Source organism: Amblyomma mixtum, chromosome 10, assembly GCF_055824585.1.
Source record: "Amblyomma mixtum isolate Tamu chromosome 10, ASM5582458v1, whole genome shotgun sequence".
NCBI classification, from domain to species: domain Eukaryota; kingdom Metazoa; phylum Arthropoda; class Arachnida; order Ixodida; family Ixodidae; genus Amblyomma; species Amblyomma mixtum.
The window spans coordinates 32128022-32138893 of NC_143021.1; the positions used below are offsets into that span (position 1 = coordinate 32128022).

The 10872-nt window shown below is 45.7% G+C and overlaps 1 protein-coding gene across 1 annotated transcript in view; it reads right to left on the reverse strand.

Moving 5' to 3' along the window:
• Nucleotides 1-9964, reverse strand: part of LOC149325542 (uncharacterized) — an 89553-nt gene extending 79589 nt beyond the window's left edge. Inside the window, exons 1-2 of the mRNA XM_089564330.1 lie at nucleotides 9942-9964; nucleotides 8126-8267 (exon numbers count right to left, since the gene is read on the reverse strand). Of these exons, the coding sequence (XP_089420456.1) occupies nucleotides 8126-8267; nucleotides 9942-9964 (165 nt within the window). The remainder of the gene's footprint in view (nucleotides 1-8125; nucleotides 8268-9941) is intronic.
• Nucleotides 9965-10872: the final 908 nt, after the last annotated feature.

A 10872-nucleotide genomic window follows, 5' to 3' on the forward strand; every position in this document is an offset into this window, starting at 1 on the left:
GAGGGAAAGGGAATGCTTCAATTGCCGCCGCGGTGGCTCAGTGGCTATGGTGCTCGGCTGCTGTCCCGAAAGACGCGGGTTCGATTCCGGCCGCGGCGGCTGAATTTCTTTGGAGGAGAAATTCGAGGCCCGTGTACTGTGCGATGTCAGTGCACGTTAAATAACCCCAGGTGGTCGAAATTTCCGGAGCCCTCCACTACGGCGTCTCTCATAGCCTTAGTCGCTTTGGGACGTTAAACCCCATCAACCAACCAACCAGTGCTTCAATCACGAAGTGTCTTTGGAAGCCCTCACAATCCTAAGGCTGTCGCACAAGGCGCCCTTTTAAATGGCTGTTGGTTCAACTTTGCATCAGCGGCTTTTTTCACGCCTGTGTCAGCGAAGACTTCGTGGCTCCTCTAGACCACTCAATGGTGCCGATGTGCGTGGGGGAATATAATACAATAAAAAAGGAAAAAAAATGCCATTTGGCTCGTGCTGCCATGTGCGAAAATTATATTCAATTATATCGCAAAGCATGTCGAAATAGCTTATTCGCTAAGAGATGAAAGGCGACTGTAATTGCTTTTATTGCAAAAAATTTAAAAATCAGTACACAGAAGGGCTGCATACATCATAGAAAATAACTTCGAATACGCATAGAGTCCGTCTTACCTAACACGTGAAAAATGAATAAAGCCATAGTGACCCCCACTACATTAAATAAAAGCGAACGGACAACGCGGATTTATTCGCATCAAATATACCAAATATTCCTGGCTACCTGACACCATCTGGTCAAAACGCACTGAGTGCGCTGCAGTTAACTGCGCAAGTATGAAAAATTATTGAGCATGACTTCCGCGAACTAATGCGTTTTACAAAAGGCATACATGATTTCACCAAATTAAAGCCGTTATCTAAGTATGCTTGACCAACACGACATCCCTATCCGAAAAAACTCTTCTCCAACCTGGAGCCCGTTCCTAATCACAAATATGATTATTATTGATTACTGTTTCTTGGCCTGTACTAGAAACATAAAAGCTAGCCTTGGCTTGGACAATTTAGATGAACGAATACACTAAGTAAACTCAAAATGATTTACCGGGCATGTCGTGAATTTACTTGCGCTGTTCCTGCTGCTTCTACACTCGATGTCACGTTGCGTGGTCCGTTCTTCGAAGGACCGCAAAATCGTGCGGCATGCTAACCTTCTCCAGAGTTAGTTTTCTGTGCACGATGTCTTTGAGTAAAAAGGCCGAGTATACCTTTTGATCGTTAAATTAGCGTCAGTTTCGTGAATTTCCGCGACATCGCGCCTGATTATAACATTTTCAGCTTTTTTCCTTTAGCGTTACTTACGGTTTTGGTTATTCCGAATTTTTCAGATTTCGGTAAGGCTACTGCACTCCCCATGACGATTTGCAATTTGAAAACTATCAAACTTTCAAATTTGGAAGCTTGCTGCCTGCAAAATGAAGTATAAGCCTGGATATCTGGACGGTTTCAAGCTTAGTGGGCTAAAATATTCTTGTGGCTTTTATGACTTGTATTCGATGGCGGCTGAACGCAAAAGGCGCCCATTTGCTGTGCGAAGTCAACGCACATTAAACAACACCAGCGTGGTCTAAATGATTCCGAAGCACTGCACTACGATGCGCCTCAGAGGCAATATGTCGCTTTAGGGCGTTAAACAACACTATTCACAATATCCGAATCGTGTTTTATGCAAACGAAGAGGGAAGGAATAACCGGCGGTTGCTTTATGCGGCATCCCCAATATCTATTTAAAGAAAACAGAAAGGCTTGCGTTGCAAACTACTTCCTTTTTGTTGGTCCAAAGTCAGAAGAAGTCGAACGACGGCGAAATAGTTGCAGTCGCAAAACAGGAGCTTTTGCTGTAGCCATTAAAATGGCTTTAATGTGAGCGTCCCTCAAAGCAGTTAAAATGCCATAGGTAAGAGTTTTTAGCAAATGGATATTGCCTACAGAAGTCGTAAAAGCGTGCGTTAGAGACCACAGCGGTGAACCAGACATTGTAACCGGAAAGCGTCACAACACGTCCGCGTCAAATTCCTCGTATACGAACAGCTTTTTTTATTGCAGAAATCAAATTTTGGACTTCAGCTCGAACCTCCGAGTATAGTGTCAGGAATATGAACCTCGCCCATTCGTCTCTAGAGCTGGGTAGCGTTCCAAGTCTCCCTTTCAGCTTTGGTGGCTTGACGAGTCCACGTCATGGAGTGGTATACGCCATCAGCTAGACTTTTAGTTAGAGCGCATGGCTACGTTCTCTACTAAAACATTCTATATGACAAGTTCAGTAATTTCCTATGTTTTCATAATAAATATTACGGAGCCTGTATGGAGCATATGTAGCCTTGAAGGAATATAAGGAAGCAAGTATAGACACTTACAGATTCCACAGAAAGTTTCGTACACTCTGTGGAAGACGTGTGAAAATTATGTGGAATGTTTAGTGGCGTCGTACAGACAACATAAAAATATCTATACACTTCTCCATTTCTTTTGGATTCCATATTGCCATAATTCCATACAAGCGGATCATATGGAGCGTTTCAATAGGAAATTGTCCGCTTTGGGTGCTTTAACCTACCGCCGTCTACAGCCCTTTCTCCTTTTCTTTGATATTACCGGCGCGTTTGGCTGTCTGTCTTCTAATCTCTCTGGCTGAGTGGTCACGGCGCTCGGCTGCTGACCCAAAAGAGTTGGGTTCGATCCCGGCCGCGGCGGTCGAATTTCGATGAAGGCAAAATTCATGAGGTCCGTGTACTGTGCGATGTCAGCGCACGTTAAAGAAACCCAGGTGGTCGAAACTTCTGGAGCCCTTCACTACGGCGTCTCTCATAGTCTGAGTTGCTTTCGGACGTTAAACCCTAAAAAACTAAACTATCTTGGGCAGGTGCGTAGTGCTGGCTGAGAAGACTGGCGAGCTTAATATATATTGTGTTTACCGGCTACCCGCACGGCCATAGTGATCACACTCGGGGAATTTTTCACTTATTAGCGAATATTTGCTCTGAAATCAGACCAACGGAATGCGAATATCGTGGGATATTTAGCAAATAGTAGAAAAATGGGGGGAAGGTCTGGAATAAATGTATTTTAAGCGAAAGAGAAAGGTCATGATCGGGCGTGGTTCGAAGCCTACTCACAAACACAGAAAAGAAAGGTCGACAATGGCAAAATCGAGGTGAGTGCAGAATGTCTGTCCCTACCGCAGCCATTAAAATTTCTCAAAACCCGAGAACTGAGTGATCTGCAGCGGAGTGAATGTTCGACGCTGTTCTGTTTTCAAGAGAAATGCGACAGTAATGTCGAGCTCAGGCCTGTACAACGATCAGTACTGATCCTAACCTTACATCACGTGACAAACAGCGCGTTTGTGTAATCTTTCGTCGTTGAATGCGCTGCTACGAGTTATATTCGACTTCTTCGGACGCGTAGTTTGTATGTTGACACTTATAGAAGGAACACGAAGAAACTTCATGCCGCGTGTTCACTCGCCCATGTTTCGCTGGGCGCAAATATAGTGCTATCATCCGTGGCGCCTTCTTCGTTCCATGGCCAAGATCAGTGAAAATATGTAGCGAAGTAGATGCTTGAATCCGATCTAGAACCAAGTGCAAAATGCGTAAACATGCACAGTGTGATTGAATTGCATACATGAGGTGACTGAACGAATACCAATGAACGATATTATGAGCTAATAGTTGTATACAAAGCACGCGGCACTATTTACTGCTAATGAAAAACTTTAGTTACGTACCGTTCGTCAAAAAGAAGAGCTCTTTTTTAGGAGGGAAGAGGTATTTGCTTCTTGTTAGCCTCATCTAATATAAGGAACGTTTACACCACTAGCTGCTGCACTAGTCAGCTCGTTTAGATCTTTTGACTTCATTTCGCGCGGTTGTTTCGCGCACTGTGGCGTTAATTTTAAGTATATTGTTGGTTTTTCCTATCGTTCTAAGTTCTCATCGGCTACGCGTGCGCGTTCCCTTTTTGTCACACCAGTCAGAGTTACGGTAGTAGGGTTTTAGTGGTTTTCCTCGAGGAGATGACGCGGTTAGAGACGAAGTGGGAACAGCACGCGCAGAACTGTACTCCACAGAAAACTTCCACAGTTCAAAGAGCTGTGGTGTCATTAGATTTGGACGTGGTGCTTTACATTCACATTCTTGATGATATTGGTGCATGCATGGCATTGTTAGTGGGTGCCTATAGCAGACAGAAAGGTGTTTTCACGCCTGTGTGGGACATGTGGGCGTGACAAATAAACGTGTTGTACAGCGACTTCTTGGTGTCACAACGCATCGTCACCCTGATGTAAAAGACATGAAAAGCATGGTCTAGGTTCTGGAAATATTGGTAAATATCAAATTGTCGTCAGTTAAGTAACAACTCAAATAATTAACATGTAGAAACTGCGAACTAAACCTATAAATATACAGATTCGAACAGGCAGAAATTAGGCATCTGCTAGTGACCGTTCCCCATGTAGCAAAGTCACTGGAAGTTCCTTCCCTCTTGGGAGCCTTTTTTTTTCAATTGTTGATCGACTACCGCTGGCCAAGACATATGAGAAGTCTTTCCTTATCCTAAGTTTTTCATGGAAGGACGCGATAGGCGACTGGTTTAAATAGCGGCAATCTCTAAACCCGCCTAGATCTGCTTTCATTTAGAAAATCCTGCCTAAGCGTCCACGGCTCTTCTTTTAGAGCGGGAACAATGAACAGAAAGCCACAGTTTTGAGTACGTGCCACGGAGAGTCAGATTTCCAGCTTGAGGAGTTATTGTTGCATTGATATACGCAAGTTTTCTGTCTTTTTCCGGACGTGGCGAAAGCCAACATCCGGAAAAAATTTATACCCTTACCGATGCACTCATCGCGTATTGATTTAAAATATTCCAGAATGGAGAAACATCCATGTATGTCGGTAATTACGACTGGTGCTGCTGTGTACCATGGCACTGTATTCGATAACTATAATGCAGAGCTCACATAAAGGGGCTACATGTGCGGTTTGAGATACCAAAGCGCAGCTCTCGGAGGCTCTTCCAGAGAAAGCCTATATATACCGGTCAATGCCTCAAGTGTTTTTTTCTATTTCTCCAGGTCCCATGACTCCTCCAGATGCATCCCGCAATAATTTTTTACCCTCCAGTTTTACTTCCTAAGTATACAGTGAGTGAGGATATGACCGCAGCACTTCATAATAAAGGTGTGACCAGCAAAACATGACCACTCTATGAAAGCAAATATCACCGCCTGGCTTTTCGCTTTGCACACAAGGCAAGAATGGGTATGTGCTGCTTTTTTCTTTCCTAAAAAGCTTCAAAGTCATGCAGTGCCAATTTGAGGAGCTTCGTTTTACTAAAAGGCGGCAGGAACAAAAAAATTGTATTGTACAATCGACTTTTAGTTCGCCTAAGAAGACGAAGGCCCAGCAATATCGAATAGCCATCCCTTCAAACTGAATAAATATCATACTGCATAAAGATAGCAGCCAGCATCAATCAGTCTGTACAAGCTGATAAAGTTTTTCCAAGCACAAGAAAAGTAATTAAGATTATAACTGCGGCACTCTTTATTCGTGAGAAACTGTATGAACGCGAAACACTACGTGAAAAGGAATATTGGGACATGCTCCTAAATAGCTGCCCACTGATTTAGATGTGGCCACGCATTTCTTGGCGTGCACAAGAAACGCTTAGAATTTTTTCATAAGCGCGTGGGCGAGCGAAATGTGCTTCCAGCCTAATGCACTTTTAGAAACACTGAGAACTCAAACCATGACGTTTAACCACAAATGTGTATCTGCTTGGAATTACCGTAGAAGAAAAGGGTCATCCTATGTACCGAAATTTGGCTTACTTCATACTGCCGTTTCGGGGTCACCTTGTGTCATTTCTCAGAGGCTGTTAGGACGGATTGTTCGGTTGGCGGCCACAGTTTGTGCAAGGATGGAGCCGGGGAGCATAGGGACTGTGAAGTTGGGATGGGCGGGAAGTTCTAGAATATTCGAACCGAGGGAAGAGGAGTACGTACTTGGCGCGTATGTTATCCACGAAATTCAAACCTATCCTCAAATACACTCCAACTGGTATATACAAAAAACGCGAACCATCGTTGACCGCTGAAGTGGTAACCATCTTCTGCTCTTTGTAGTCTGCTCTACGAGACGGGACTAAATCAGCAGTGAAAGAAATAAACATACGGGGAACGTTTGAGCCAAATAACAAATCACACTGCCTAATTGTTACATTCTCCATCCTCTTCATTCACGTGACAGTGTACAGCTCCCTTCTGCACAGTAGAGCCCGAAAGAGAAACTGCAATTAAAAATCATCATCATCTATGACTTGTTTCACCCTCATGCTCCCACCACCAGAGAGAGAGAGAGAAACAACTTTATTGCCATAGATTGGAGGGATTTAGGGCAGGTGGGCTTGGTGTGGCCCCCAGGTGGGGGCGGCTTCCTGGGCCCACGAAATGAGTGCCAGTTGGATGCTCTTGTCTGGCCTTTTGAGGAGTTGGTTCCATCCTTCTTCGGAGGGAGCTGGCAGTAAGGTTCGAGGGGGCAGATTTCCCGCGCAACCCCAGAGGATGTGTGCCTGGGTGGCAATTTCTCCCTGGTAACAATTTTGGCAGACGGGGTCATATTCCCCGTCTGTGATGAGTGAAAGCCCAGAATGGCTAAGGATGGAGTGCGTCTGCAACCTGCGGAGCAAGCTGGCTTGCGCTCGATTCAAGTCGGGGTGTGGAGGCGGGAACTGGCGTCTCATCTCTCTGTAGAAGTTGGTAATTTCGGCAAAGGTCTGGGGAGCCTCGGCAAGAGCGTCTGGATCCGTGGGGCCGGCCGCCCGGTTGGTTAGTCCTCGGGCTAGTCGGTCGACCCCTTCGTTTCCAGAGTTTCCCGCGTGGGCGGGTACCCAGACCAGGTTGATCTTATGGTCGAGAGTGCAGCCGCGAAGGATGCGTGCAGCGGGGTGGCAGATAAAACCTGCCGAGTAATTTTGTATCGCTCTTTTGGAGTCGCTTAGGACTGTGCGCGTACGTGGGTCAGCGATGGCCAGCGCGATGGCGGTTTCTTCTGCCGCTGTCGGAGAGTGAGCTACTACTGTGGCGGCGGTGACGAGAGTAGATTGTGGCGTGGTTGCACAAGCCACGTATGTGTTTGCACTTTGCCGTGCAGCATCTACGTATATTGCGTGTTCGTCGGCAAGGTATGTGGCATCTAGTGCTTGGGCTTTCAGCTGACGGCGCGTATCATGGCGGCCAGGTAGCATGTTTTTGGGGATTGGTTTTATAACTAGGCGGCTATAGACCCCTATCGGAATGGGCGTCGTGGGGTGGACGTCGCCTATGGGGTTGATGTTGAGACGGTCAAGTATGAGCCGCCCGTGTTTAGTGCGGGAGAGGCGGTGGATTTGGGCGGTCTTGTGTGCCTCTATGAGTACTGTGAGCGTGTTGTAGATGCCGAGTTGGAGGAGGTGCTGTGTGCTGGCGTACTGAGGTAGCCCCAGTGCCGCTTTGTACGCTGAACGTATAATGCTGTTCACAGCTTCCTCGTCCTTCCGGCGGAGGTGACCACTCTTCGCGCTCTGTGTGAACAAGTCATAGGTGTCTAACGCGCAACCCTTTCTCATCACCCCTGCAAACGAAGTTGAAGTAGCTCGGGAATGTTGAGTTTAAGTAGAACCCAAACAACACTAACCTGCCCACAGCGGCAAAAGAAATACAAAATAAATATGACCACTAGAGCACGTAGCCCTGATAACTACTTTTTAACATCTGTTTAAACAGTTGAAAATAGCGTTTCGTCGTGCAATTGTCGTTTCTTTCCCCGGTCGTTTGTCCCTTCCAGCTCTTTAGTGCTATTTCGGTCTCAAGTTAAAATGCCAAGTAGCCAAGTGTCTGGCCTTTTTCGTTTATGGAAAATTGAATTTGTTTTAATCTATGTCATTTACTGTTTTAGACAGGTCAGTGACTACTCTTCCCAAATTTGCTGATGTGATCGAGGCGTACTTTCGCTAGGCCATGCGCCGCTTGGCACCTTGAAAAGAATTTATTTTACGGCGGGCTGTGAAACTTGGATATGAATTTTAAATGTTCCCTTACCTGGAAAGCGTCAGGATTTTCTTGCTGAGCCATTTCGTTCTTGTTGCACCCCATGGCGCCGCCTGAGAAAAGGATGCTGTAGAGCAGTATGCCGAGGCGCGCTGAAGTGGCAATAGTTTTCTCCGGGGGATGATCACACAGCCTAGTAGAGACTCGTCCGTGGCAAATGATAGTGCGGCAAGGGAGAAATCATTTTAAATTGGGCGCTCTTCATGCAGACCTCTTCAGGAGGAAATCAAACAAGCGCGTGATTGGCATAGGCAGTTTATTATAGAACTGTCAAAATGCTAAAAATAGAATACTGCATGTCTCCACCAGAAAAGAATAACAATACTTCCCGCCGTGTTATCTATGACACGTGTGACGGTGATATATGCTGCAAGCGTCTTCGCACTATCCCGTATTATTAGTAGGTCGAGTGAATGTCATAGGTCTGTGAACTTGAAGTTCTTTATTACATGCAGTGTATTTGAACGACACCGGATGAAAGAAATTATAATACTGACCATATAGTGCGCCGTGGTCTAGCACGACGTGGCCCATGAGCAAGAGCTTCGCGTTAAGTTTCGCTTACAGTAACAGTCTGAGCTTAAATCCAAGGCAGCGGAGCCGGAGTGAGTACAGTTAGCTGTGGGTTGGGAGATCAGTGGGTAGGGCATAATAATATGTCGTATTTAATCCGTAACACATATCGGGTGCGGCCGGTGGGGCATAATAATCTGTCATTATTTCGTACTACATATCGAAAATTAAAAAAAAATAATGAGTAGTATTGTTTGGAACGCACATCATCAACATCAGCATGACTACGGCCACTGCAGGGCAAATACCTCTGATGTCATTCGAGTTCACCCTGTCCTTTGCCAGCTGCGGCCATCGTATTCCGGCAAAGGTCTTAATCTCCTCCACCCAACTATCTTTCTAACCTTCCTCCACCCCCCCCCCCCCCACGGCCCCTTTTGTCTTCTCATAGATTTCAATCTGTTACCCTTTAGGATCAGCGATCATCTGCCTTTGCATTGCATGCCCTCTCCAAGCACATTTCTTCCTCTTGATTGGAAATTACAAAAATAATGTGTCGAAAAATGTCCCGGAGCAAGCAAATGCAGTGGTACTTCCTGTTGCTTGTAAACAAGTGTTTATTAAAAGAACTAGCAGGGTGTCTGGCAGGTAGATGCGATCCCTCCAGGGTTATTCACTGCGTGTTTGGAATAGGCACTAAGAAATTTGGATTCGAAAGAGCTGGGGAAAAAGTAAATGGATGATACCTTGATAATCTCCTATTAGTTTATGACGTTGCCTTGCTATGTAAGTCACGGGACGTATTGCTAAGCATGATGGAAAACATAGGCAGGCAAAGCGAATGGTATGCCTAGAAAAATAAAAATTAAAAACTTTAAGCACTCGGAAGAGCACATCAGCTTGCTACAGGCAGTTACTGATTTTAAGTATCAAGGAATACCCGAAAGAAATGAAATCTAAGGTTTGACGGAATCTCGTCTGGTCGGATAGTATGTAATCCATTTTCAACGCAAAAAAGTGGCTAAGGTTAAGCCTGGATGTCTCGAAGCGAAAAGCTGCGGTGATCCGCGATAAACACGCGCTTGCGGCGAGCGTCAAACGATGGCGCATAGCGCGTGGCAGCGTGCGCCTCTTCTATAGGCAAGCGCGCCTTATATACCCCGTCTTTCAAATGCGCATTGCGCACGGCTGCGGCGAAAGGTCAAACGGTGGCGAGGAGGAGAAGCGGCGGCGCACATGCGCAGTAGCCTGCGGCGTGCTGACGTCACTCGTGCTCCGACATACGCCGGCTCACGCGAAGCGCGTGTTGACTAGCATAGTGAAGCTTTTCGCTTCAAAAGAAGACGGCGACCAAAGGTTTGCGTCAAAACAAGACATTTCGGCTTCCGTGGGGAAGCCTTGTCCACTGAAGTTGATTCTGGAAGTGCGAGCCTAAATACGCTTCGATAATCGTTCGAGGCATCCTAATAAATGCCATCAGATTCGAGCAAGATAATGTCAGTTGTTTCTACACATTTACCACAACAAGCACATGTCACCTTCGTAAAGTTTCATGGTGTAGCGGTGCATTCTAAGGCACCTTGAAGAATAGCTATCATAGAACGATTCCTTCTTGACATGCCTTTACCTATCCTGATGTAGTTCTACATTCTGCTCCTTTTCTCTTGTATAAATCCAGTTTTAATTTCGGCGTTCATATCAGTTGATTAAAGCTCCTTATCTCTCAATACTTGTGTATTCCTTACTTACTCGTTAGTTTCCTATTATTTTCTGAAGCTGTGGGTCAATGTGCTTTCTCTAGAAGTATTTAAATACCTGAGCTGTCCACCTGTTATAGTCCAGCTTCCTCAGGCACTCTTCGTCGGCTATTTCACTCTGAGCTACCGATGCATCGAAAGATGGCCAGCCCATATACCCTTGTACGGTCTCGTCTATGGCTTTGCCTTGGACACATTGTGCTAGCCTTCCAACAGCTCTACGACTTAGTTCTAGTCTCGGCTGAACATCTGCCCTTAAGCACAAAACCGCATTGTCGAAAGTAAGCGGCCGGCACATTAACCTCTTCCAAATACCTCTCAGCACTTTATACTTGTACCCTCATAATGCCCTATGTTTCATAACTGCAGCATCTATGCCCTTTTGCCTTAACAGACTGTTTGTGCCTTCCCGTGTATACCTTTACTTCGTTTACCCAGACCTCGAGATATTTGTGTTCGGCCACTTTG